The sequence below is a fragment of the Durio zibethinus genome, chromosome 19 (assembly GCF_047325235.1).
Source record: "Durio zibethinus cultivar Kanyao isolate XHJ-2024 chromosome 19, ASM4732523v1, whole genome shotgun sequence".
Classification (NCBI taxonomy): domain Eukaryota; kingdom Viridiplantae; phylum Streptophyta; class Magnoliopsida; order Malvales; family Malvaceae; genus Durio; species Durio zibethinus.
This window is the reverse complement of record NC_143180.1, coordinates 854,288-880,176: the sequence shown is the minus strand read 5'-3', so window position 1 is coordinate 880,176 and position 25,889 is coordinate 854,288. Positions and strand designations below refer to the sequence as shown.

General features: G+C 35.4%; 5 protein-coding genes and 1 pseudogene across 10 annotated transcripts; 4 read left to right on the top strand and 2 right to left on the bottom strand.

Moving 5' to 3' along the window:
- Positions 1-3,262: 3,262 nt before the first annotated feature.
- LOC111309457 (amino acid transporter AVT6C-like) lies at positions 3,263-6,424 on the top strand. The gene is made up of 6 exons (XM_022908511.2): positions 3,263-3,309; positions 3,770-4,152; positions 4,379-4,531; positions 4,636-4,833; positions 5,067-5,532; positions 5,608-6,424. Exons 1-6 carry the CDS (start codon positions 3,263-3,265, stop codon positions 5,717-5,719), a joined length of 1,359 nt encoding a protein of 452 aa, XP_022764246.2. The 3' UTR covers positions 5,720-6,424.
- Positions 6,425-6,867: 443 nt separating this feature from the next.
- On the top strand, positions 6,868-10,154 carry LOC111310082 (amino acid transporter AVT6C-like). 3 transcript variants are annotated; one of them, XM_089748230.1, is made up of 7 exons: positions 6,869-7,474; positions 8,170-8,322; positions 8,474-8,677; positions 8,783-9,248; positions 9,338-9,434; positions 9,859-9,895; positions 10,016-10,154. In XM_089748230.1, the coding sequence occupies exons 1-7, from the start codon at positions 7,114-7,116 to the stop codon at positions 10,018-10,020; spliced, it is 1,323 nt and encodes a 440-aa protein (XP_089604356.1). In that variant the 5' UTR covers positions 6,869-7,113; the 3' UTR covers positions 10,021-10,154. The 3 variants fall into 3 exon arrangements, with proteins under 3 accessions (XP_089604355.1, XP_089604356.1, XP_089604357.1); XM_089748229.1 differs by having other exon boundaries at positions 6,868-7,474; positions 9,859-10,068; XM_089748231.1 differs by lacking the exons at positions 9,859-9,895; positions 10,016-10,154 and having other exon boundaries at positions 6,874-7,474; positions 9,338-9,668.
- Positions 10,155-10,271: 117 nt separating this feature from the next.
- Positions 10,272-13,222, bottom strand: LOC111310086 (ARM repeat superfamily protein). Of its 2 annotated transcripts, none has more exons than XM_022909209.2 (6): positions 12,992-13,222; positions 12,835-12,898; positions 12,639-12,752; positions 12,310-12,408; positions 11,438-11,563; positions 10,272-10,660 (listed from the first exon to the last, which is right to left on the bottom strand). In XM_022909209.2, exons 1-6 carry the CDS (start codon positions 13,019-13,021, stop codon positions 10,515-10,517), a joined length of 579 nt encoding a protein of 192 aa, XP_022764944.1. In that variant the 5' UTR covers positions 13,022-13,222; the 3' UTR covers positions 10,272-10,514. The 2 variants fall into 2 exon arrangements, with proteins under 2 accessions (XP_022764944.1, XP_022764945.1); XM_022909210.2 differs by having other exon boundaries at positions 12,639-12,746; positions 12,992-13,212.
- Positions 13,223-14,085: 863 nt separating this feature from the next.
- Positions 14,086-17,199, bottom strand: LOC111310087 (ribosome biogenesis protein NOP53-like; annotated as a pseudogene). Its single transcript, XR_016330232.1, has 11 exons — positions 17,031-17,199; positions 16,760-16,935; positions 16,614-16,662; positions 16,417-16,514; positions 16,213-16,323; positions 15,982-16,067; positions 15,466-15,583; positions 15,268-15,385; positions 14,914-14,987; positions 14,740-14,819; positions 14,086-14,415 (listed from the first exon to the last, which is right to left on the bottom strand). The product of XR_016330232.1 is annotated as a ribosome biogenesis protein NOP53-like (transcript).
- Positions 17,200-17,402: 203 nt separating this feature from the next.
- LOC111310083 (uncharacterized) lies at positions 17,403-20,652 on the top strand. The gene is made up of 9 exons (XM_089748233.1): positions 17,403-17,606; positions 17,688-17,770; positions 17,943-18,052; positions 18,159-18,209; positions 18,881-19,023; positions 19,112-19,201; positions 19,665-19,771; positions 20,129-20,213; positions 20,352-20,652. The coding sequence occupies exons 6-9, from the start codon at positions 19,154-19,156 to the stop codon at positions 20,481-20,483; spliced, it is 372 nt and encodes a 123-aa protein (XP_089604359.1). The 5' UTR covers positions 17,403-17,606; positions 17,688-17,770; positions 17,943-18,052; positions 18,159-18,209; positions 18,881-19,023; positions 19,112-19,153; the 3' UTR covers positions 20,484-20,652.
- A 1,674-nt stretch (positions 20,653-22,326) lies between these two features.
- LOC111310084 ((+)-borneol dehydrogenase 2-like) lies at positions 22,327-25,356 on the top strand. Of its 2 annotated transcripts, none has more exons than XM_022909207.2 (2): positions 22,327-22,697; positions 24,269-25,356. In XM_022909207.2, exons 1-2 carry the CDS (start codon positions 22,648-22,650, stop codon positions 25,065-25,067), a joined length of 849 nt encoding a protein of 282 aa, XP_022764942.2. In that variant the 5' UTR covers positions 22,327-22,647; the 3' UTR covers positions 25,068-25,356. The 2 variants fall into 2 exon arrangements, with proteins under 2 accessions (XP_022764942.2, XP_089604358.1); XM_089748232.1 differs by lacking the exon at positions 22,327-22,697 and adding an exon at positions 22,850-24,173.
- Positions 25,357-25,889: the final 533 nt, after the last annotated feature.

The window sequence follows — 25,889 nt, the reverse complement described above, 5'->3', positions numbered from 1 at the left end:
TTTTTCATAATAACTCAATCTCTTCTTTTATTACTTTTAACTAGTGCTCTCTATCTGGAGTAGCTTGTACATTTTGAAAGCTTTCTGACTTTCCTTCACTAGTAATTAAAATAAAATTTGAACTTGGATACCTAGTAGATGGCCTGTGCTCTTTAGTAGATCTCCTAGGTTGAGACTCTACATTATTTGATGCCGAAGGTAGCTCTCCCTGCTCAATACTCTTAGGTAGAGAGAATTGCTCTTCCTGCTCAAAACTAATTACATCTGGCTCATCACCAATTATGGTTGGTTCATTCATATCTCCAAGTTTTGTTTCTTGCTCATTTCCATCATCTGTGGCTCTTTCCTGTGAAATTTTTATCGGTGTTGAAACATCACGCTCAACAGTAATTCATGTAATCTTCTTATTTTTTTCAAGGTCTGCTATAATTTTTTTTTCATGAAAGACTACATCTCTACTTCTGACTGTCTTTTTTTTTACCAGATCCAATACCCTATAACCAAATTCTTCATCATCATATTCTACAAACACATATTATGTGATTTTACTGTCAAGCTTTGATCTTTGCTCCTTTGGCATATGCATGAATGCTTTACATCCAAAAACTTTTAAGTAAGAGTATGAAGTATCTTTTCCTGTCCACACTTTTTCTGGAATGTTAAAGTCCAAAAGAACTGATAGTGACCTGTTAAGTAAGTAACAAGTTGTGTTGACTGCTTCACCCCAAAATGGCTTTGGTAATTTTGTCATCCTCAACATACATCTAACTTTTTTCATAATGGTGCGATTCATTCTTTCAGCTATACTATTATGCTGCGGTGTTCCAAGTTCTGTCATCTCATGCCTGATCCTATGCTTTGAACAATACTCTTTAAAGCCTTTAGATGTGTATTCTCCATCATTATCAATTCGAATACACTTCAAGGGTAACCTTGTTATCCTTTCAACCATGGCATAAAATTTTTGAAAATACTGTAGTACCTAACTTTTGTATTTCAACATACACACCCAAGTCTTACGTGAAGTATCATCAATAAAAATAACAAAATATCTGCTACTACCTAATGACTCAACCTCAATGGGATCACATATGTCAGAATAAATTAATTCCAATATATTTTTTTCTGAGAATTTTTACGAAAAAAAACTCTATGATGCTTACCAAACAAACAATAATCACATGAATTGAGAGACATACCTTTGATCAAGGGAATAAAAAACTATCTTGCCAAAATCTGTAACCCTTTTTCACTCATGTGTGCCAACCTCCTGTGCCACAAGTTTGCTGAAGCATCATTTTTAATGGTATTTATCTGGTTACCGTTTAATTGCATCCATGTCTTATATATTATGCAACATAATTTTTTTCTTGCAACTATCATAAATCCTTTGAGAAGCTTTCATTATCCATTCTTTTGTCGGCTTTTATATCCTTCCTTATCAAAAACATTAATAACAAGCAAGTTTATTCTCATATCTAAAATGTGTCTGATATCCCTCAAAGTCAACATACAGTCTGTACTAGTTTGTACAATAATATCACCAATTTCAATAATCTAAGACATACTCTTATTTTTCATCTTAGTACAACCAAAATTTCATACTTTGTAAGTTCTAAACAACTTTCTCTTAAAAACACAATGATATGTCGTTCCTGTGTCAACTATTCACTCGATGCTGGGATCACTAAAATAATTACAATCACCATGTGTACAAATCAAAATAACTGAATCACTATCTGAATTCACTGTTACAACATTGCCATCATTTGAATTTTTGTCATTATCATCTTTTCGCTCTTGCTTCAAGATTTTACAGTTTTGTTTTATATGACATGCCTTACCATAATAGAACCATTTCATTTTATCTCTAGACTTGGATCTATATTTAAACTTACCATGACCTTTTGAGTCCTGACCTCTGTCGATGTTTATACCCCTATTCTCTGTGACTAGAGCTTGATTCTCAGGGTCTACATCTTTTCACTTTACTTTTTCATTAAGCATACTGTTCTTTTCCATCTCCAATGTCACTTTATAATCAGGAGCTGAATTAAGAATGGTCACAACTAGAGTATTTTAGTTGTCTGACAATGAACCTAAAAGAAATAACACCTTCATTTTATCATCCATATTAAGCTCCATAGTAATCATCCGATTAAATATATCTTGAAAATCACTCAAGTGCTCTATAACAGATCGTTCATCCCTGCATTGTAAAGTTGCAAGCTTTTTAACAAGCATAACTTTATTCATATTTGTTTTTCTCTCATACAATGTTGCTAATTTTTTCAAACAATGTGAGCATCTGACTCCTGCACTACATGATGAAATACGCTGATATCAACCTATTTTTTGATTGTAGCCAGCGTCTTTCTACCTAGCTTCTTTCAACTTTCATCTTTCATATCTGCTGATTTAACCGAATCACCAAATACTGGCTCATACAAATCTTTGCAGTATAGATGATTCTCCATCATAAGCTTCCAAATTGAATAATTCAATGCTGTCAATTTTATCATGAAATCTGTATCACCCTCTATGATCTCAAACATAATTTACTTCTATCTTGGGTTGCTTCTGTATCGATGTCTCAAAATAACCCTCGCTCTGATACCACTTGTTGCGCCTGAAGCAATAATCACAACAATACAGAAGCAATAGACAACAATCAATAATAAAAAATCGCAAGAAAAATAAAGCACACCAAGATTTACGTGAAAAACCCTCTTGTGTAAAGAAAAAAAATCACGGACCACTAGAAAAATCTTCACTATTAAATAATAAGTATACAAAGTTCTTCTCTAGCTAAAACTAGACCTAAACAACAACTAGAGAAACAATCGGAGAAATCTTATCAAATAAATGACTCAATAAATACACCATGGATTTATTTTTAGAGAGCTTCAAACCGGATCTTTACCGTTCAGAATGTAGAACTCTGAATCATAAATCTCCTAACAAGGTTTCAACTCAATCAGACCACGAATCGACTTTCGTTCAACTAACTCTCCCTTTTTCTTTTTCTCTCTATTTTTTCTAGCTTTTTTTTTTCTACTTGGTTTTTGACATTTCTTTAAAATAATCTCATTTTTTTTTATTAAGTAACTAGGACTCTGTGTAAAATAAAAAATTAAGGCTTATGACTTTTATTTGATCCAAAATCACTTACATGGGTTGAATCCATTTTCTTAACACTCCCATGGGAGGAGAATGGGTTTGCACATCGTGATTTTCTTCTTTTTTTTTAGGTTAATTTCGAATGCCATCAATGAAGTTATCTGAGTCTCATATCTTGCTTTGTCGAAGGTTGGAACAAGAAAGATTATGAACCTATGATCACCTGAATCGTGTCTGAATATTTTCGTATGAAAGCTCTCATGGCCTCGGGTGAGGAAATTCACCTTAGCAATTAATCAAAATCACATTAATTTTTGAGTCATTTATTGTCCTCTGTCAGTTGACAAATTGAAAAGCGGGCCCTTGTTAGACCAACAACCTTTAGATAATAGCTGCAATATTTTCCCAACAACCCCTTGTAAGTTGGGGTTAAAAAAATGGCAGAAGCTGATTTCTCGAGAGCAAACCTTATCCTTTCAGAGCAAGACAAACTAAATTTATTCGTTATTTTATTGCTTATGAGAATTATTTAGTAACCCCATTTTCCATATTATGTCAAAAAATAATGAGTCAAGTATTTCAGCCTATACTGATTCTGCAAGGAACAAATAAACTAATCAGAAGAAACTAACTAGCCTCCAAAATGCAGCATCAAGCAAACTGAAACTGATGCCAGTGGGCTCACTCCACTTTTAGCAGATTTCAATTCTTTGGAAAATCAATCTTCAAGAGGTGCATCAGTTTCTGGTGCGGTGTTTAACATCTGCACAACAATGGTTGGAGCTGGAATCATGTCGATTCCAGCCACTATTAAGGTCCTACGGATCATTCCTGCCTTTGTTGTCATCTTCATGATTGCATTCTTGGTTGAGGTCACGGTTGATTTCTTGTTGAGGTACACTCAATCTGGCAAGGCGACCACCTATGCAGGCCTAATGGCAGAGTCCTTTGGATCATTGGGATCCCTTGCGGTTCAAATCTGTGTTATGGTCACTAACCTTGGTTGTCTCATCATTTACTTGATTATCATTGGTAAGCATTTTATTTTGTTGGGAGTTTCTTATCTTGCCCTTTGGTTTTCCTGTTTTTCAGAGATTCTGGTAGCTTCTTCTGTTTCCTTTTCTGGGTATTTATTTTGGTTATTTGAAACAAATTTTCATTTGTTATTCAATTAATCACGATGATGAATCTATTAAATGTCTGATAAAGCAATGGAACATGAAAATTTATTCAATCCGATGGTGTACTTTTCTTCTAGGGGATGTCCTCTGTGGAAATCAGTCTGGAGGAACCCTGCACTTGGGGATTTTACAGGAATGGTTTGGCATCCAATGGTGGAACTCGCGTGCTTATGTGATACTCTTTGTTGTACTCTTGGTTATGCTTCCATTGGTGTTGTTGCCACATATGAGTTAGTCAGCAGATTTTCTTGGATAATTGGTATTTAAAAGAATTATTGGGTATTATTGGCATCCAATTCTCATTTTTTACTTCAATTTTGGACTTGTGTGACAGATTCATTGAGGCGCACTTCAGCAATATCTATTCTTCTTGCAATAGTGTTTATAAGCTCAGCAATGGCAATTTATGCATTGTGGAAAGGAAAAACTCAAAATATGGGATTGCTACCAGACTTTGCCAATCAGGTCTCTGTCCTTGATCTTTTCATAACTGTTCCAGTCCTTGTAACGGGGTTTGGGTTTCATGTTAACAGTAATTAAACCTCACTTAAAACTTCATTTCTCAATTCTACTTTTTAAAAAGCATGCTCATTTGCTAACTGGCTAGCTTCAGCATTTGCAATTCTATTTATGAATCAGGAAGCTGGAACTTAGAATTTTGAAAGTGTTACAGTTTTGGCTCAGAATTTAAACGAAATAATATTAATTTTGAGAATTAGTTGAATTGCCGTGTATTCTAATGAAAGATTTTGGATATCAATGCAGTTCATCCGATAAGAGCAGAACTTGGTAGACCTTCTGATATGAGCTCTGCTGTCAGGATTTCTTTAGCAATCTGCACAGCCATTTACATCTCTATCGGTTTCTTTGGCTACATGCTCTTTGGGGACTCCATCATGGCAGATATGCTAGTCAACTTTGATCAAAATTCTGATTCTGCAGTTGGTCAACTAGTAAATGATACTGTTCGATTAAGCTATTCATTGCACCTAGCTCTTGTATTTCCAGTAATGAATTTCTCCTTGAGAGCTAACATAGATGAACTCCTCTTCGCAAAGAAGCCTGTTCTGGCCAGAGACACCCCAAGATTTGCAATTCTCAGTTGTTTATTGCTTGGTGTTACATACATAATCGCCATAGTCATACCAAATATATGGTACTTCTTCCAGTTCTTAGGATCGACAACTGTTGTTTGCCTCTCATTCATTTTTCCAGGAGCCATTGTTCTCAGGTTTGATAACTGAAACTTACTATCTTTTCAAAAAATAGTTATCACTAAACTCAAAAAAATTCAATATCTTGAAAGGAATGTTCATGGCATATCGGCGAGAAAAGATAAGGTCATGGCAGTTTTAGTGATCATCCTGGCTATTGTGACAAGCATAATTGCCATAGCTACCAACTTGTGGAGTAGTTGATCAGAAGACAAAACCATAAATATTTGTTGCATTTAAAGAAGATTCCTCATCCTCACGTGAGCATATCTGCAATGTTATTACAGAATTCAAGAGCAATGCAAAGGTCACAGAAGCAGATTATCCTTCTGGGATATCAAACTTGAACAGCTCAGACCATAATCTCTTCCTGATTTGATTGCAACATAAATTTCAAAGATATCAAATATCTTTGATTAAATTATAATTCTTCCACATCTTTCTGTTCTCTTTTTGTTATCTTTTTTGTATATTTTATAGTAGTCATTAAGCAAAATGCTACTTGCATTTACTTATTTGAGTAAATAATAATATCTTCTCTGGAATAAAACAAAGGCTCACCTACCACAAATAAGTAGATAGATTAGTGAGTATTTTCCCATTATTGAGAAATTTATGCTAAATGAGAAATTTATGAGTTTATTTTCCAAATAATTCATGAAAGTGGTTTTCCACTGACTTGGACACCTAAATGAAATATCTCATTCCCTAATTTTATAACAGCGCTTGCTAGACCAGTATTATTTTATGTGATTGAAAATTTGGAATTCATAAAGGTTTATCTAGAAGATCTCTATCAATAAAAGGTGTTAAAAGTGAAAATAAAAAAAAAAAGCTGCAATTAATAAAGTTCTGCAGGGCACTAGTAGGATTAATTGGCCCACAATGCTGATCAGTGATCATTATTCATTACCATGACCAATCTGTACTTTTATATTATTAAGTAGAGTGATGATTGCTTGGATTGGCACCAAAGTATTGCAGATGAAAAACGTTTTCTTCGTGGGCTGCCCTCATCAAACCGTGCATTTTTTTTTTCAAAGTTTCCCCAAGTATTTCATACCCATGTGACAGAAATGACCCTTTCTGCACAGAGTTCTAATTTAGTAAAATGAAATCTCAATTTCAGCTTGTATAATTTGTTGGACTACACAAACCAATAGACTATGCCATAATAACACAATAATATGGTTAAGTATGCAATATTTGACCGGCACGATTCAGCCAATTTTGCTGAATTATTGAGTAAGAAGCCTATTTGATTTGGCATGGTTATTGGTTACGTTCAGAGCCACATAGCCACATAGCCGTCTCCTGCTTTTGCGTCCACATACATTTTCCTGTTACATTCATCGGCATTACCCCACCCCAACCTGTCTTCTAATTATGAAAGATTTCCAATCGATCTGAGTACCCTTCTTTGGATTATCCTAAATTAATCATATTTCACTGTCTACTGATGACATTCTTTGTCATTGGCCTACCCTACAACTAACCCACATCATATTTATAGACACACATTCAATGTGTAATTATGCACAACAAGACAACATATAGTAATAGATCCTCTAACCGGAAACGTCTCATCATCTTCCAAGATGTCACCGCCTGCCGGATATAATGCACCACTGCTTCCAGAGAGCAACCCACCAGCAAAGCATGCATCGGTATCGGGTGCCGTGTTTAATGTGTCCACAAGCATTATTGGTGCTGGGATTATGTCAATTCCGGCTACGCTCAAGGTGTTGGGTGTAGTTCCTGCGTTTCTGTTGATTGTGGTTATAGCTTGGCTATCAGATTTGTCAGTTGAATTTTTGTTGAAGTATACACATGCCGGGGACTCGACTACGTATGCTGGTGTCATGAGGGACTCGTTTGGGAGGGTGGGATCAGTCCTGGTTCAAATATGTGTCATGATCACCAATCTTGGATGCTTGATTATTTATTTGATTATTATAGGTATGTACTGGATTTTATTGGTGATAATTCTTTACTGATTTAGAACTTCAGGAACAAAATATGGTTTTGAAGGCTCAAAATGGATTGTTCTTGGTGTTGATTTGAACTAGTTTAGCGGATAATTTTATTGTTTAGAGGTGTGGAAGTCTTTTGCAGGCGCTAAAAAATTAGAATTTTCCCTCTAGCAAACTCTACACAATGAAAGTTTCATGAGTTTGGATTGGTTACAACCCAAGATGCTTTTCACTTCATCCTATTAGTGAACTAGTGGACCATGTGTTTAACTGAAATTGGATCCAAGAAGGTTGTAATTTAGATGGTTAAATTTTTTACTTAATTTAGATGAATTTCCAATGAACCATCAACTCTTACAAATGGTCAATCTCTGAGGGAGAATCTGGATGTCTTCCTGAAAATGAATGCTCCTGGCATTTGAAACAGCTACTTAGGAGTCCCCTTTCACTACTCCAACATTATGGTTTCTTTTGTACTTAATATATATGTAATTTTGCGCAAGTTTGTTTGTAGGATTGGCATCTTTGCTCTTTGGTTTACTGCTATTATTCGTTAAAACAATAATTGATCTAACTCCTCATTGAACTGAAAGGCAATGTAAAAGAAAACACAGTAAGTTGGCTTTCTACATGAGGCGTGGCTTTGCTTATATGTTCTGATCTTGATAACTTTTTTCTTAGGGGATGTTCTATCAGGAAACCAACCTGAAGGATCAGTTCACTTGGGTGTTTTGCAACAATGGTTTGGCATTCACTGGTGGAACTCACGTGCTTTAGCACTGCTTTTCACCCTTGTATTCATTCTGCTTCCATTGGTTTTGTTCAGGCGTGTAGGTCAGTATGCTCCAACACTTATTTCTTCTCTTTGTACTCTTTTCTAGCATCCAAATTAAGCATAAAGAAGGCAAACCTAAAAATTGACTCTCACTTTGGTACTCCAAAGAACTATGCTTTGCTTAATTTGTCAAGTTGGACTTATTTGCAGAATCATTGAGGTTCAGTTCAGCAATATCAGTTTTTCTTGCCGTTCTGTTTGTTGCCATAAGTTCAGTTATGGCAATTTTGGTACTATTGGAAGGGAAAACAAATAGCCCGAGACTGCTGCCCCAATTGGACAACAACACCTCCTTCTTTGACCTTTTCACTGCTGTCCCAGTAATTGTTACAGCTTTCACATTTCATTTCAATGGTGAGAGCACTTGGGCTTTCTTACTTTTATGTGGTTGCACATTTGCTAAAGTAAGCAATTCTTGTTCCAAATTTTCTCATTCATGCTTTTACTGAATGATTGCAGTTCATCCAATTAGTTTTGAGATGAATAAACCTTCTGATATGATATCAGCAGCCAGAATTTCATTGGTTCTATGCGCGGCCATCTACTTCACTATAGGAGTTGTCGGATACCTTCTGTTTGGTGATTCAATCATGCCAGATATACTTGTTAATTTTGATCAAAATTCTGGTTCAGCAGTTGGCTCTTTACTCAATGACATAGTTCGATTGAGTTATGCATTTCACCTCATGCTGGTGTTTCCTCTCATAAACTACTCGTTAAGGTCCAATATTGATGAATTCCTTTTTCCAAATAAGACTCATCTGGCAAAAGATAACACAAGATTTGTGTCCCTCACACTTGTCCTTTTAGCCTTCAGTTACTTGGCAGCAATAGCCATCCCTAACATATGGTACTTCTTTCAATTCATGGGATCAACCTCTGCAGTCTGCCTTGCCTTCATCTTCCCCGGCGCTATTGCTCTCAGGTATTCTCTCACCCTGAGCACTTGCATGCATCCAACCTCTGCTATCTGTTTACTTTGTTTCTTTATTTTTAATTTCTTTTCGTTTACAGGGATGCTTGGGGCATATCAACGGTGAAGGATAGGATTTTGGCAGCAGTCATGATTATTCTGGCTGTAGTAACAAGCACAATCGCCATTTCTACCAACGTATATAGCTTTTTTACAGGAAATGAGTCATGACTTGTTTTCTGACTCTTTTTTTTTTTTTTTTTTGGCAGAGGTTCTTGTATTTTAGTGTTATCTTTTCTTTTGTTGTTTGTTTCATTACAACTGACGCGGCCGTCCCCTCAAAACGGTCAATTACTATATATTGACAAAATACCAGATTACCAAATGACCCAACTTTTATGCAAAATAGAGAAATAGAGATTTGCTTTGCTAGCTTCATCATTTCCATATTTGATTATTTAATGTTTTGATAGAATATTTATGCCATGCATTAGGTGGCTAATAGACCCTGGATGATCACATGACCACTATGACAGTCCTAAATAATTCGATGTTCTTTCATGCGCAAAATTTCATGACAATCTAACTGCTGTATCTATTTTGAACTATTTTTTCTTCACAGCTCTACTTTGGAATTCATGGCATAGGGGAAGTTGAAGGTGCATTACTAGTCTTCATTTAATATCTAATTTATTTTCTTGTACAAGTTCCATTAATTTGTTATGTTATGAATGGGAACTGTATTCTAAGCATGAAAGTTACCGCTTCAAATCATCCAGGATGAAGAAGAAACTATTCACTTGCTCCAGATGATCAATTTCCATGTTTTTAGATGAAAAATGTCACTCACACCCAATGCAGGATCACAACAGGTGGATCCTGTAAGGCAGTGGAGAAGAGGGCTCAGACTACACTGCCCATGTTAATTGAATTGCTTTAAATCAACCACATGACAAGTTAGTAAGGTAATGAACCAAGGCTGTAGGGCAGGGAAAAAATTCCTTATTTCCTTGGGATAATCCACTGAATTCTGTGTTGTAAGCGAAAAAGGCCACACTTTGAAGTAAATATGAAAGAAACAGGCACATGAGAATCCAAGCCAGAGGCACAGAGTGTGAATTTTGAACTCTACAATCAGCAAAAAGATACATTCAAATTTTCATTTGCTCCTATGAAATAGAGATTCCTTCAATGCTAAGGCTTCTTCACCTAATTGGTCTTCAACCCCAAATTCAAAGAGTCAAAAACTTCTCATGATGAAATATCGTATCTCAAATCTCATGATGAAATATCATATCTCAAATCTTGAAATCTCTTCAATAAGTTTGTTTTGTATGTCCCAATTTCGGCGTCTTCAAAGGTGTCTGGGGTAGACTTTATAACTGAGATTGCCCCAGCACTGTGTAAAGCTTTAACTGCTTCATCTGCAACAACACAAAGTCAAAAGTCGGATAAAGAAACAAGAACAAAAGTAGTCGCATCCCTGTTGTTTTGCTCTTTAAGATAAAAAAGCAAAGGACATTAAAGGTGTTGTTGGAATGTATGTGTAGCCAAACTCAAAGCCTTATGCCTAACATTCAAATAACTTTTGCGCATCATGAACCTGATAGCTACGCAAAGCAAGCAAGCAATTGAATGTGAAAACTCTTAGTAATGCCAACCAGACAGATAAAACATGAGAACTGAATTAATTTTAAAAAGTAGATATCCTCAGGTCATGGAGAGGTAATTTTTTCTTAGCGTCCACTACGATGCAGATGACTACAATCTACGCTACCAGACGAGGCAGAAAACTTAACCTCAAAAAATAACTTAAATGACTAGGGAAAATTGCAACTAACCCAGACAAAATATGCAATTATTGACCATCATTGCCACAGAATAAGTTTCAGATACGTATAAATCATATACCTTTTTCTTAATCACAAACATTTTTCTCCATCTTTTTCCTTTTTTTTTATGCTATTCTTTTTTCTCAAATTGTACTTTTAGAATATAGTAAAGGGTTAATAACTTCTTTACATCACCTCAAGCATCTTGCATTTCTAATATTATTAACAGGCATAAGTCACAACAAATAGGCAGTTCTACTTGAGCTCTGTTGGTAATTAGCTTGGATTCTTGCAAATATGCATCAAACAAAAATATGGAAATGGAAACAGTATGCTATTCATAAGTAAAACAATGCGATATAACTCTACCTGATTTTGACAGTGCACTAAGAGCTTTCAGAGCCTCTTTCTGTGTGCATTCATCTTTAGCAGATCCCAACATATGCAAGAGCTCTTGCGCTCCACCAATCTCCACTATTTTCATCCTTCTTTGATCTATGATAAAAAATGGAAGCAGAGAGTTAATTGTATTAATGATGTCAGCAAACCATTTTAGTAAATAGCCTCGCAGTAGGGTCATGCAGCATTAATATCAGCTACTCTATTTTAGAATTAATGAGAAAAATTATGGGATTCATTTCCAACTACTGTAATTTTGAAGGTAAGCTCCACTTTGACAATCGATATAAGGCAGGAGTAAAAGGGAAACAGCAAACTCTCATTGCAACCACTTATTTGAATCTCTAAATCACAAACCTAAATTGCTAAAAGTTTCAGAAAGAGGTAAGGTTTCAAATTTTCACAGGCAGTTGCAAGCCCATAAGCTAAAGCCATGTAGGGACACTACCACAAGGACATAAGAAACACAGAAAAACCCTGCTAACACCGTCAAAACAACACAAATCCTTGATGTAATAGAAAAAGATTAGACTGAGGAGGAAGATCAAAGGAACATCCAACAGAAGCCAAAAGAAGTCTATAACTCAGGAATACAATCTTCTAGTCATGAATGGGATCTTCATTCTCTACAAACGGACATCATTTAACAAAAACATTTTATATGAGAAGAGAAATGTGATCAGCTATCATTCTATAAAAGAGGCAAGAATAACATTCTTCAATAAATGCTTTATCGTTTAGGCTTAATGCATGAAACTTTAAAAGCATAACTCACGTCAAAACAAGAGAATATACATACGCCAAAGTTGTCACAAAATTATTATCAGGAGAAAAAGAAATACCGTCGACTGCAAAACGGGCTAATCTAGATGCCCCCATTCTCTTAAACAAGGGATCCTTAACATGCAAAAGTGACACAGATTGGTGCATCAAATTATCTCCTGTAAAAGCAAATCTATAAGCAATTTCTCCTTTTCAAGCCAATAATCACAAAAGGCATCCACTTTTCATAGCGTCAGATTGTTTCATAACCCAAATATACATATCCAAAAATACCCACAAAAGTTTAATATCAGAAAGAATGGATTCAGTCAAAAACCAAAATTGGGAATACCCAGCAAAGTAGTCATTTTGAACAACATGTGATTTGTTTAACAAAATAAAACAATACCCATGTAGGGGAAGAATTGATAAGCAACAAAAGTTGCAGTGCCAGCAAAGAAGAGTTTCAACAGCCATCCTATTTTCCTCTCAGCTTCCTGTTCAAGAGACGCTTGATCTGCAACTAAAATGATAAAGCATTTAATTTCACCAAGCTTTGAATAAAAAAAAACCTTTTTATAAAAAAAAATGACAAAAAGAGTAACCTTTTCCATTGGATGATGAGAAGTTTCGAGACTGCACATTCCAAGGCTTTCTTTTGAACAACAACTACAGAGGAAAAAAGGGTAAAAATGAAAATTGGAAGTGGAAATAGAAAAAAAAATAAAAGAAGAAGAAGGATTACAAAATTGAGCAGTTTACAGTGTTGAGCTGAGCTGCTAAGGTGCGCATGATTCGAGCTCAACTGCCGAAGCCTCAAACTGAAAATAGCGGTACTTGGTTTTAGTTGGGATGGTCGGTGTTGGAGAGCAATGATCAGGTGTTCCGCCGCTTCACAGTACGACAATGCGTTGCTTTTCAGTGGAAGATAAAGCGGCAGCTTTTTTCTGTTTAGAAATTATATTTATTTCACAGTAGGGAAAAAGACAGGGTAGGGCAGAGTCACCGTTGAGTATTAGAGTTGATTTTAAGATATAAAAATTTATATTATTTTTTTTTGTAAAAAGTTTTATACGAAATGAATTTTTGAGATTAAGCGTCAAAATAAATAATATCTTATAAATATATGAATTATAATAATTAGGTTGATTTAAGATGTTAGATGAGTATATATTTAGATTTTGGAGTTACATGATTTTGAAAGTTGACTTTTAACTCATAATAATTAGTATCAAAATTAGTTTTTGGTGTACTAATTATGTATCAATGAAAATGATGGACTCTCGTTTGAGTGGAAAAAAAGGTCATTATCTTAAAGTAAAGTCAAGAATCTCATCGATTGAATATTAATGTTAGTCTTGAGATATAAAAATTCACATTATCTCTTCTTTATGAAGTTTCGTTTACGAAAAATGAATGTCTAAATTTTAAAATTACATAAATTTAAAGATTTAATTTTAAAATATCATATGAATAAATACTCGAATCTTGAAATCACGTTAACTTAAAAGTTGACAAGTTCCTCAAGGAGTGATAAACAAATTATTCTTTTCAGTAAAACGAAAAAAATTAAAAGATTGTATTGAGTAATTTATCAGTGTGACAATGCCTTCCTTTTTTTTCTTTTTTTTTATTTTAGCTGTTAGTCATTAGGACTCAGTAAATGGGTTAAAGGAGGTTATAGAATGAATTTTACCTTGATTGGATGGTTTTTCAATTTTTTGCGAGTTCTTTGGACATTCAAATAAACGAAACAAATCAGAACCAGGTCAAGTAATTCGGTAGCTGATAACAAGAGCATAACCAGACAGCAGATTTCAAACATGGCACAGATTCATAGAACATTGCTTGTGATGTCTGTTCGGAAAATTTAGCTCATTCAACTAACGAAAAATAACCGTACAACGACGCTCTTGATACAAAATTCTTACTTTAGAATGATCATTAAATTATCTTACATCATATAACACTTGTTCTGATCACAGCAAAAGTAACTAGACAATAGAAGACTAACTATATGTGAATTAACAATCAAAAAACAGAGGAAGGCTTTCCCGCATTGCAGATGGATCTGGCTTGGTCCCCATTAATGGCATTTTTCTCACACTTTACAGGAAAAGTCTTCTGATTTGCCTCACCAAAAAATTGAACCGTCAAGATCCTTGGAAGCAAAAACTATCCAGTTCCTGTCCAAAGGCACATCCACAAGTAAAATCAGTTGTCCAATTGAGAATGATAACAATGTCTGCAAACAGATTTTTGCAATGCTATGGATGAATGATAAGGTTGTCAGAGTAACTGAACTCTCTATAGTTTTCCAAGTAAACTTGGGTATCTTTGTCCTTCCAACTACAGGTTTGTTAAGAAATAAATATGGAATTAAACAAATTCTCCCTGCTTGTAAGAAATGCATGAGCAGTAGAACAGAGTGAGATTCTAGTGAAATGCCATGTCACATTGGTTTCAGGTCTCAGTCAAACACAAGCTAAACATTATCAAATTCAACTGACCTTCCACTCTTGGCTGATGGGGGAATTAGGCCTCTCTTTTCTAAGCTTTTAAATCTATCTCTAGTAAGTGTAGCACAACCCTTCATGCAATAAACCAAAAAAACAGGGTGACAGTTAATTTTTATTATCTGAAAGTAAAATTTGAAATTAAATAGGATATCAAAAGACATGTACCTTAAGCTTGTGGAGAGATCCAGTAAGTTCTTCAGATAACAGGACTTGAGGAGGAGCAGGCTGGAATCTGAATTATAGACGACACAGATCAATCAGATGTCTTTCTAATTCCTTTAAATGTTGTCAAAGTAGTGCATTATCTGTCAGATTAGACAAAGCAAAAGGTGAAACAGAACATCAAATGGCAAATATCACAAAGACATTATAAAAGATTTTAGTTTAGATATCAATAAGTTGTGAAATTTGGTCATCGCCATTAAGATCAGAATCTAAACATATACCATCAATTATGTCCATAGTCAATTAGAAAATAGATGAAAATGAGAACTTATAGAAGTGCTTGCATACTTGTATTTCCCAAGCGAGGTGGAAAAGCCTTTAGCCTTTCTTGCTTAGCTATGACCCTTCGAAGATGTTTCTTTTGCTTCTCTTCATGCTCTTTGGCTATTTCTTGTAAGATATCTGGCAAGCTTCATCTAGAAGCAGCAACAGATAATAAGCATATAATCCTCAATAAAAGAGATGATAGTAAAGACAATGATAACTATAGCAGTCAATGTCTTTGGAAAGCCCCTCTACCTTTTTAGCTTCTGCTTCTTTTCTTTGCAGTTCTTTCCTTCTAGCTCTCTTATTTAACTCAACTCCAGTCACCCTCTTTGTCTTGCAAGGCCTGCAACATGATAGAAGCAGAATTAATACATAGATCAACAGTCCATGCTAACAGGAATATTAACTTTCATTCTGTTAGCTCTTGGCCATCAACATACAAAATCTGGTTTGAGATTATAGCATTTTGAGTCTCATTTTTAACCAAAAGAACATATTCTAAGCCTAATCATGATCTTTTGGTGATGTTTATCAGGAAATGTATCTTAGCAGCCAAAGTGATAATTGAATCTATGAATTCAAGTTTAATTTGTCTACTCACAGCACATTCAAGTATACCAGCTTCCCACATAACCTTCAAAACCCAATATTTTCCTCCCTCAAGAAGGTAAAATAATATATACAAACAAACATATAAGCAATTTGATAAAGACAATGAACATGATACTGAAATTAACTAACGTTTTCTCAATAGCAGGAACCTCCTCACTCAAATTCTCCTCATTCATTTCATCATCATTTCCATCATCTGCCTTAATAAAGTATTTCTATAAAAAAAGAATGGTTTTGTCAATATTTCTACTTACGAAGTTACAATAAAATTTAAAAAGAATTCATAACCATAATATATTAGTTTATAACATTGCAAGTATGAAGAATAAATTATGGATGAATAGAACAACAGACACTCACATCATCTTCATCAACCACTTCTCCCACAACAGTTAATGGAACTGGCTGAGGTCCCAACTCAATCTTGTAAACCTTTTGCATTTCTTCTGCAACAGCTTGAGCCAATGAATCCTGGATTGACATTAAAGAAAATACAATAGCTCACCTCATAAACAGTAAAGAATGACACAGACACTATACGCAATTATGTGTTTGGAAATTCACCTGATGACTTTCAAATGATGGATTGTATGAACATCCTGCAGGCTCAACTTCCACTGCAGGAATAATTGACTGTTTCAACACCTATCCAGCTTCGCCACCTGAAAGAGCATAACGAGAATCAGAATTAACATGTAACCCATAATAAAAAGCACAAGAAAAACAAAACTGACAAAAATTAAACTTTTAAAGGATAATACCTTCATTTCCCCATATTGGAACCATGCCAGAATCAGAAGCAGAATCCTCCTATACCAAAACAAACCAAAATCATTTTCTTATATAAAAATTAGTCTCATTTATTAAAAAATTAACAAAGTTTTGCTTTACTTGAACAACTTCTCACATTGGGGACATCTCGAACTACAATATCTTTAGCATTCAAAGCCTCCTTCTTTTTCTTCTTAGAATTATTCTGCTTTGAAGATGGCACTGCTTCAACAAAAGGGTTCTTCTTCAACACACTATCAACTCGTAACACCTTTTCCCTTTTCTTCTCAATCTTCCTCTTAACTGATAGATCTGACAAAACAACAAAAACCCATTTAAGGAAACAAATTTTAGATTAAACAAAAAGGGGACTCAAAAGAAGTGAGAGTAAAGAGTAAAAACAAGACCTTTAGATTTGTCGATGAAGAAGAGGGATTCAGTAGGAGCAGAAGCAAGAGAGCCCCCAGACAAAGCATCTTTCCTGGATTACTCGAAGTAATCATCGACGTCTTCCGTACTTATGTTGGCTCTCCATGCTTTTTACCCTTTTCTTGAGGTTTTTGCATTCTTTCACATCTCCTGGTGAGTGTCCGAAGGGAGGAGACAGACAAAACACACGGTTTTGTGAAAAATGGGCTTGTCTCTTTAAAACGACGTCGGTTATTTGCTAAATTCATCTTATTTGGACGGGGCAAGCCCATTACAGCCCAAAAATTTACTAAATTTTATCCAATTTTTGGCCCAATTATATCCGTCATTTTGAAAACTCCGTCATTTCTCCTTCTTCAACAACCTTACTGCAAAAAAGAAAAAACGCTAAACCCTAGAAAACCAAAACCGATGCAAAATCTGGGGATAAAACAAAAATAAAAATGTTGAGAAGAAACATAAGATTAAGGAGAGAGTATTTGTACAGGAAGAGCTTGGAACGCAAAGAGCGTTTGCGTTATGAAAGAAAAGGAAGATCAAAGAAGCCCTTGATGGTACTATTAAATCTTCCTTTTTTTAATAATCATTTAATTTCATTCAATATTTTTTGGGTTTTTAATTTCGTTTGGTTGTAGAAGGAAAACCATTCCAACTGAGCTCCGGAATGAGGAGGCCGCCCTTCGTCAAGAAATTGACCTTGAAGATGACTACACTGCCAGTAATGTTTCTTTTCTTTTTTTTTTTTTTGAAATTTGGTATTTTTGGCTATTCTCTGAGTGAAAGACGACCCTTTTTTTTTGGGGGGGGGGGGGGGGGGGGGAGGGGGGGTTCTTAGTTAAGGAAAGTTATTGGTGGTGATATATGACTGCTTAAATTTGCTGGATTTATAGTTCCCAATACACATATTGATGATGAGTATGCAAACTCAACCGAACGAGATCCTAAGATTTTGCTGATAACATCTCGGGATCCAAGTGCTCCTCTTGTACAGTTTGTTAAGGTTGGTCTGTTAATTTTGGTGATAAATAACATTTTTTGCAACCCAATATTATGCGTGTTTGTTTGATCACTGATTCTAATTCATATGGCACGGTTTCCTGTTGCAGGAATTGAAATTTGTCTTTCCTAATGCTGAGCGAATGAATCGTGGTGGCCAGGTTGCTGCATTGTTTACCTATATGCTTTCTTATTTAAGTTCCTATTAGTTGTCTTATTGCTGTGATGTGTGTGCTGAATGGTTGACAAGGCTTTGTATTTTTTTTTTTATTTTTGCTTAGCTCGAAGATCTAATATATGCGTGGATACTTTCAATTTTGAAAGGATTTTGTTATTTGTATGTTGGCTAAGTTGCCTATTTAGTGTTGAGAGTTATTCATTTGATTAATTGACATAAATTAATAAGCAGAACATTCAATTTAATCAATCTTTTCTTTGAACCATTGCACCGGTACATTTCTTAATGCTTTTTAAGCTGGTCTTTTCTCCAGAATGGTAATTGCTTTCCATTTGCAACTTTTAAATAGAAGCACTGTTTAATGCTTTTTCAGTCTTCTACTTTCACTGTCCTTGAAATGTTTTGCAAAAATAGTTTATACTGATGCTAGCCAAAATGTTAATATTTGGCACTTCTTTGACAAAGCTCTCCTAAAGGGCTAGCTAATAAGAGCCACCTTCTAGGCCTGTTTCCTCAGTTATATTGGCCATGATCATTATAATGAATGCTGACACATATTTCATATATGATAAGAATTAGTACGTTATTCACCATCAAACTGGTTTCTAGTGAAAATTAGAAAGTGATTTTCTATTCTTTTTTTCTTATTTGCAGGTTATATCTGAAATTATTGAAAGTTGCCGTGCACATGAGTTCACAGATGTTATTTTGGTTCAGAACATCGTGGTTTACCAGATGGTTTGATAATAAGTCATCTACCTTTTGGTCCCACAGCATACTTTGGATTACTCAATGTGGCAAGTATTTGATGAGTCCTCTAGCATGCGCCAAATACTTCGTCTTCTGTTTCCATGCTTGATTTCTTAATCTAATGTTTTCCTCTAGGTTACAAGACACGACATTAAGGACAAGAAAGCCATTGGAACAATGCCTGAGGCTTACCCACATTTGATTCTTGACAATTTTAAAACCAAGGTACTGTTATTGCTTTACCTGTATTTAGGTTAGTGCTTTTAATGCTTTTAAATATATGCCGCTTATGTATAATAGATGGTTTGAGTAACAAAGACTGTTTTGTGCTGAAATTTCTTTGAAGGAGTTTCATGCATCTGTTGTATGTTTGTGCATGTTGACAAACAAAGTTTAAAGACACATATATAGCTGATGAAATTCTGTAGGTAGACCAGAGCAAGGGAAAGAAAGAGTGCTAACAACACATTTTTCAAAATGCAGTTGGATCCTGTAATTTGGTAGGATGCTGCTGAACATGGGTTACATGATCACTATCAGTTTAATTATGTTGGAAATGTTTTTATATGGAGCAAAGCAATTTTTCTCCTTTTGCTTCCCATTTCAGTGTTTGATCATAATTCTTTTCCTTTTCTCCTAGAGTAATCTTTTGTGTTGCTGATAATTCTTTTTCAATTTATTTTGGCAGCTGGGTGAAAGGACAGCAAACATCCTAAAACATCTGTTCCCTGTGCCAAAGCCTGATACAAATCGAATTGTGACTTTTGCTAATCGGTCTGACTATATTTCATTCAGGTTGGTTCTCTTCTATTGATTTTGATGGATGCTTAGGCATTGAAGGGGATATTGATATCATTAGTTCATGTATGGTATGGAACCTCTGAACTTCATCATGCATGCTTTAGAACTTTTGTCAATGGCTCCTCAGAAGGTTGGAATGAGTCAACTTGTCAGTTGTGGGTATTCTGTTATCATGGTCTTTTACAGTGAATGACAGGTTGCCACTTCATTGGACTAGGGATCGCTTAAGTGAAGCTTAAACATATCAGTTAGCGTTTTAAATATAGATACACGTGCTTGAGATTGCTTTGTCTCACGCTTCAATGTTATGAAACGTTCACACACACTCATTGATAGCATGTAAACATACAGGCATCATATTTATGAGAAGCGTGGAGGTCCTAAATCAGTTGAGCTGAAGGAAATTGGTCCTAGGTTTGAATTGCGGCTATATCAGGTAGTTATAATGGCATTTCAATAAACTACTAGACGTAGCTATTATGCGGTTTCTCAAATCATTGGGTGCTCTATCTTGCAGTTCAAATTTAACTGACTGCATTTGTTCCATTTTTGTTTTGCTTTGCTTATATTGCAGGTAAAATTAGGAACAATGGACCAGAGTGAGTCCCAAATTGAATGGGTGATTAGACCTTACATGAACACAACCAAGAAACGCAACTTCATTGGGATTGACCCAGATGATAATAAAAAGAAAAACAAACATTAAGCTTTGTACCTTTTTATAATTTATCATGTTCCTAGGATTTTTGTCCTAAGAATGATAATGTTGTTTTATTTAGCCTCACTCTTTTTAAAGGTTTGAATTATTAACATTTCATCCCAAAAGTTATTTACAGAAACAGTTTTGTTATGAAGGATTACATCAACTTCTCTTTACACAGTTCTTCCTATACACCACCAATGCTCCTCCTTATTGGTAAAAGAAAGTCCGATAGCAAAAATGAAATGAAAATTGATAAAATTGGAATGAAGAAAAATCACTTGGCATAAGTTTTGAGATGAAAAATATTTACCAGCATAATCAGACCAACTAGCTGTGACTCATGGTTTTGGAGGAAAAATGGCGGTGTTGAAACTTGTGACTTGGCGTCAACTTTCACAGTAAAAAAGCCAGTCTGACTTTCTTTTGAAGCCATAAGTAATAGTGTCGGCAAGTGCACGAATTCTGGCACATTAAAAGCCGCAAAAAACAGGTAGTAAGGTCAGCAGATTCGCAAATCAAGGTGCTTTGCATGACTTTGACCCTGGTTTTCTTTTCCCTTTCTCGTAGTCTAATTAATGAAGCAAACCCAAACAGGTAGCTACAGAAACAATGAGCCACACTACTTATTAGCTTCAACTGTTTTGTTTTCATGTTTTAAATATAAAATAGTGGCTCAGTTTCCACAAATTTTTTCTCATCCAGAGCCTAAACAACCAGCAAAAGAATCCAGTTTCTTTCAGAGAAAAACATCAGTTGATTGATAAAATAAAATCTTTGGTTTTTCATTTTTTTCCATGGCTTCTCTTTTACTTTTATTGTCTGAACTTCTTCGACACCATGAACCAAACTTTGCTTTTGTAACGCCTCCTCCCTCCTCTTGTTTTTCTTCTCCTGCTCCTTGCGGCGCTTCATTGTCTTCTACTGCCAAGAAACCATTGAGAAATGATGCAAAAAAGTACGAGTCAGAGATTGTAGAGGAAGATCCTCAAGAGCTAAGGGTTTCTATTGACCTAGTCTGGCCATAGTGTTATGATCTGATGCTTGCAAACTAGAATTCTAGCCCCAACCATGTTATGTTCTTCGATCATCTCTGGTTCATGGTTTCTCTATGTTTTCAACCTCAAACAAGCATTTTGGTGATCATCATTTTATGTACAACTATAGCAGCCTGATAGGAAGAACGAATCCTTCTTGTAACCGCTGAATCTGATCCCGCTTGGGTTTTAATTTATTTAATCTTTTCATTCTCTTGTATAAAATTATTGTTATTAGACAGCTATATTTTAATTGTGTCTTGTAATTTGAATGGCCCCATTTGCATCTTGTTCTCAATTTTATGGTAAGTTAACATACTGTTCCAACAGCCAAAATATATAAATGAATCAGCCCAATTGAATTCATGATTAAAAAGAAGTAAAAAACCTATCAGGTCTCAATTTCCCATGTCGTCCTGTTTCTTTCACGTTAAATCTTGTTAATATATGCCTTAGAATAAGGATTGTTCGCGCGGAATATCTGCAAACTTTAACCTCTCAAAACATAAAAGAAGGGCAAGAAGAAAGGGTGAATGAAGTGTCTGGTTGGTTTACCAAATATTACTATATGATGTCTTCTAATCTCATCTACTATGATGGTTTTTAATGTCCCCTTTGCAATAAGTAGTTTAATGAATGGAAGTCTACTTCTATTTGCATCTTACCATTGTTTTACAACTCATTACTCATTATTGGATTATAGAATTCAAAATTATTTTCATATGAAATAGACTTCTACCAGTTTTGCTCAAGTCATATCATATTCTCCATGACTATAATACTGTTATTTATTATCTAGCAATTCTGGAGGAGAAGCACAGGTCCCCCCGCTTAACTGTGGTACCAAGCTTTTGACACATGGCCATGTAAGAAATACAGTAAAAGAAAGTTTTTGATAGCATTTTCCTTTGGCAACACGTCGCGCTCTGTCATTTTCCTTAAAAAAGAAAAGTAGACAAGTTAAGTGGCCAGTTAAGCCTCAGTAACGTCAATCCACTATTTTCTGCTAAAGCAATCACTTGCTCGAACAGTGTTGCATAAATTTCAAAAGCAAACAAATGAAAATTAAAGAGGAAAGAGAGGTAGTGCTTTAATAATATAGTTGGAACTTATTATTAAGTGAAACTCCTGCCATGGCTACTAGCAGCAGCAGTTCCAAAGATTCATCACTGCTTAGCCAAAGGTAAACCTTTCTACCCTCTGTTTCAGCTTCTGCTATTACAGATTCAATTGTTGTTTTGCTGACCTTTTTTATTCTTTTTAACATGCATGCCTCACTGATTTTGTATGTGTGATTTTGCTGCTATGATGGTTTTCTCTTTTGGATCAGTGTCTACTTTTTTGTGGGTCTTTGGTTATAACTGAGTTTGGAGGATGACAGGTAATATCCTGCGGTAACAATTCATTCATGCAAGCATGGTTTATATGAAAGATAATAAATTCAGATGGTTAGTTGTTTTATGATCCATATTTATTTGACCATCTCTGGCCTGTTGTGATTTGATAGTTTTTATTTCTAAGTGAATGTAACTTTGTTGGGATTTCTTGCTGAATTGCTGGCTGTTTTAACCAGTTTCTGAGTTTTGAACTTTGGATCATCCATATAGTGTTATTTTCAACTGGTGGACCTTTCTTTTTCTTTTATAGAAGAGGAGGGAACTGCCCTTATACTGGATATGTTGAATTTGAATGGTGATTCTCCTCCCTTTTGTTGAATTTACCAATGAAGATTTAAAGCTTGCTCCAAAAATCTCATAATTTTACTAATTTATTCATCAAAATCATATCTATCCTACTAAGGGTAAGAGTTTTCATCCAGTTCAAAATTAAGTTCAATTTTCATAGTTATATTCCTGCCATTTGCGTCTGAGTTAGAAGACTGCAATCTGTAACCATTGGATCAAACCCATCTAAGTTGGCCTTGCTTGACAGACAGCTAATCATAGGTTATGGAACAGTCAATGGTTTTTCTTTCTTTCTTTCTTTGTTGTCCTCAAGGATCTTATCCGGACCAATTACTTTGTGATTTATTTCATTGCATGAAACAAAGGTCAAGAACAGATTCACATTTCCGTTGTTGCCTCAAAATTTATTGTTTACGAATTATTTGAACTGCATCTATTATTTGGTTATGTCAACTACGATATGTTGAATCTGAATTGAGAAAAGCATTTGTCTTTTTCCCATCTAGTATTTTTTCTGCAATGATAAGAGCATGTTTAAAGCATCTCTGGACCTATTGCTAATCAAATGGTACATCATAATTATAAGTGAATTTTAGTGCCACATATTGCTCGTCAAGACTAGTGTCTGGCTAAGCCTTTTCTTTCAATGTAAATTTGATTCCATGCTGTCTCAAATCAGGAAGGCATGCTTTAGAATGCAGAAACTTCTGAAAACAATACACAAGAACTTAATCAGGGTTATTTAATAGTATGCTAGAAATTGGTTTTTCATATGAAAAGTCGTCTCATCTTTGGAGCAGAGTAAAACCTGTCCGCAACCAATTCAGTTAACTGGCTCGGGAAATTGATTTTTCTTGATGACCTACCCTTTTGCTCTATTCTTTCTGGATTCTGGACAATGATGTCTTAACCCTGAACAGACCATAGTTTTGGGAATTCAAATCTGATAAATCACCATTGCCACCCTTTATGAGGTGACTCCATTTATATTAATACATTCTGCATCTTTTTTATGCATGCATGTGCACATGCTAGGTAGTTAGTTAAGCTTGTCTTTTCCCTTTGACAGATTAGCAGGGAAAGTGGCATTGGTCACCGGTGGAGCAACTGGCATTGGTGAGAGCATTGTGCGCTTATTTCACAAGCATGGTGCCAAAGTCTGTGTAGTTGATGTGCAAGACAATCGTGGTCAGCAAGTCTATCAATCCCTAGGTGATGGCCCAAATGTTTGCTTTTTCCATTGTGACGTAACAATAGAGGAAGAAGTTAGCTCTGCAGTTGACTTTGCAGTCAACAAGTTTGGCACACTCGATATCATGGTCAACAATGCTGGATTGTCAGGTCCATCATACCAGGATATCCGCAACTATGATATATCAGATTTCGAGAAGGTGATGAATGTGAATGTGAAGGGTGTTTTCCTTGGAATGAAGCATGCTGCTAGGATTATGATCCCTCACAAAAAGGGTTCTATCATTTCTATCTGTAGTGTTTCGAGTGTCATTGGGGGTCTAGGTCCACATGCATATACAGGGTCTAAACATGCTGTTTTAGGCATTAACAAGAATGTTGCAGCTGAGCTAGGAAAATATGGAATACGTGTGAATTGTGTTTCTCCATATGCAGTTCCAACAGACTTGGCTTTTGCTCACTTGCCTGAGGATGAAAGAACTGAAGATGTGCTAGCAGGTTTTCGTGCTTTTTTTGGGAGAAATGCTAACTTGAATGGGGTGGACTTGACTGTTGATCATGTGGCTAATGCTGTTCTCTTCCTGGCGAGTGACGAAGCTGGGTATATAAGTGGAGACAATCTTATGGTTGATGGTGGCTTTACTAGTGTAAACCACTCATTGCGTGTCTTTCGATGATGAATGATGAAATCCAAATATGAAATAAGCAGTTTCTTTAGTTTGGCTGCCTAGGCCGTAGCTTTTATTCAATTTCTCGGAGATTGTTTTTCCTTATTTTCCTTTTTCTGTCAATAGTGCAGTTGGTTAAGTCAGTGACTTGATAAAAACACTATATCTGCAAAATTCCTTTCCAAGAGAGAAAAGAGATGGGAGATTGAGGTATTATTCTTATCATCACTGCACGAGCATTTAAAATCTGTTCGTTAATTGATGAATTTTAAGTGAAAAATGGCTTGATTTCCATAGTTTCTAATATCAATGTGCAAAAGTCTTTGGCATTATAGCATTGCCTACGGAAAGGCTGTGGTGGCAATGGTGATTGTGATGCAAAGTAATGCAGGTTAGGAGATTGCAGAGGTGATATATGAATATAATGAGACTTTAGCTTGTAGGATCTAAGAGTGCTGGCAAGCCTAGAATTCTGGAAATTTACATTAGATTTATCAGTCAGGGACATCCTACTTGCATCTCCTTCTAAAGTAATTCCTGTTATTGAGATGGTTATATAAGAGTGTCTGTCCCATAACATGAACCTTGTAGTAGAGTCAGCTTTGCAACTATTAAATTCGCAAGTAAAAAGTATGATCCAAAATTACCTTGCTGTTACAAACTCAAATCATAGATAGAACAACTGGTGAAACATAGAATTCGAGATAAATTCACTGCAGAATTGTTTAGAGACCGCTGATTTTGGAATCTAGACAGGTTAAACAGTGCACTCGGACGTGATTCCTGGCTTTAAAGGACGTAAGTGTTTCTGATACTGCTTTTACAAATCGA

What these genes read in the sequence shown, in the direction of transcription:
- LOC111310084 (XM_022909207.2), top strand. Translation starts at nt 22,648, where the DNA reads ATGGCTACTAGCAGCAGCAGTTCCAAAGATTCATCACTGCTTAGCCAA. An exon ending in TCATCACTGCTTAGCCAAAG is followed by an intron (nt 22,698 to 24,268) that starts GTAAACCTTTCT and finishes TCCCTTTGACAG; the next exon opens with ATTAGCAGGGAAAGTGGCAT.
- LOC111309457 (XM_022908511.2), top strand. Translation starts at nt 3,263, where the DNA reads ATGCCATCAATGAAGTTATCTGAGTCTCATATCTTGCTTTGTCGAAG. An exon ending in GTTTGGGTTTCATGTTAACA is followed by an intron (nt 4,834 to 5,066) that starts GTAATTAAACCT and finishes ATATCAATGCAG; the next exon opens with TTCATCCGATAAGAGCAGAA. An exon ending in CCAGGAGCCATTGTTCTCAG is followed by an intron (nt 5,533 to 5,607) that starts GTTTGATAACTG and finishes ATATCTTGAAAG; the next exon opens with GAATGTTCATGGCATATCGG.
- LOC111310082 (XM_089748229.1), top strand. Translation starts at nt 7,114, where the DNA reads ATGTCACCGCCTGCCGGATATAATGCACCACTGCTTCCAGAGAGCAAC. An exon ending in GGTTTTGTTCAGGCGTGTAG is followed by an intron (nt 8,323 to 8,473) that starts GTCAGTATGCTC and finishes ACTTATTTGCAG; the next exon opens with AATCATTGAGGTTCAGTTCA. An exon ending in CCCGGCGCTATTGCTCTCAG is followed by an intron (nt 9,249 to 9,337) that starts GTATTCTCTCAC and finishes TTTCGTTTACAG; the next exon opens with GGATGCTTGGGGCATATCAA.
- LOC111310083 (XM_089748233.1), top strand. Translation starts at nt 19,154, where the DNA reads ATGCCTGAGGCTTACCCACATTTGATTCTTGACAATTTTAAAACCAAG. An exon ending in TTGACAATTTTAAAACCAAG is followed by an intron (nt 19,202 to 19,664) that starts GTACTGTTATTG and finishes TTATTTTGGCAG; the next exon opens with CTGGGTGAAAGGACAGCAAA. An exon ending in TTGAATTGCGGCTATATCAG is followed by an intron (nt 20,214 to 20,351) that starts GTAGTTATAATG and finishes CTTATATTGCAG; the next exon opens with GTAAAATTAGGAACAATGGA.
- LOC111310086 (XM_022909209.2), bottom strand. Translation starts at nt 13,021, where the DNA reads ATGCGCACCTTAGCAGCTCAGCTCAACACT. An exon ending in CTCATCATCCAATGGAAAAG is followed by an intron (nt 12,753 to 12,834) that starts GTTACTCTTTTT and finishes TTATCATTTTAG; the next exon opens with TTGCAGATCAAGCGTCTCTT. An exon ending in TCAATTCTTCCCCTACATGG is followed by an intron (nt 12,409 to 12,638) that starts GTATTGTTTTAT and finishes TTGCTTTTACAG; the next exon opens with GAGATAATTTGATGCACCAA.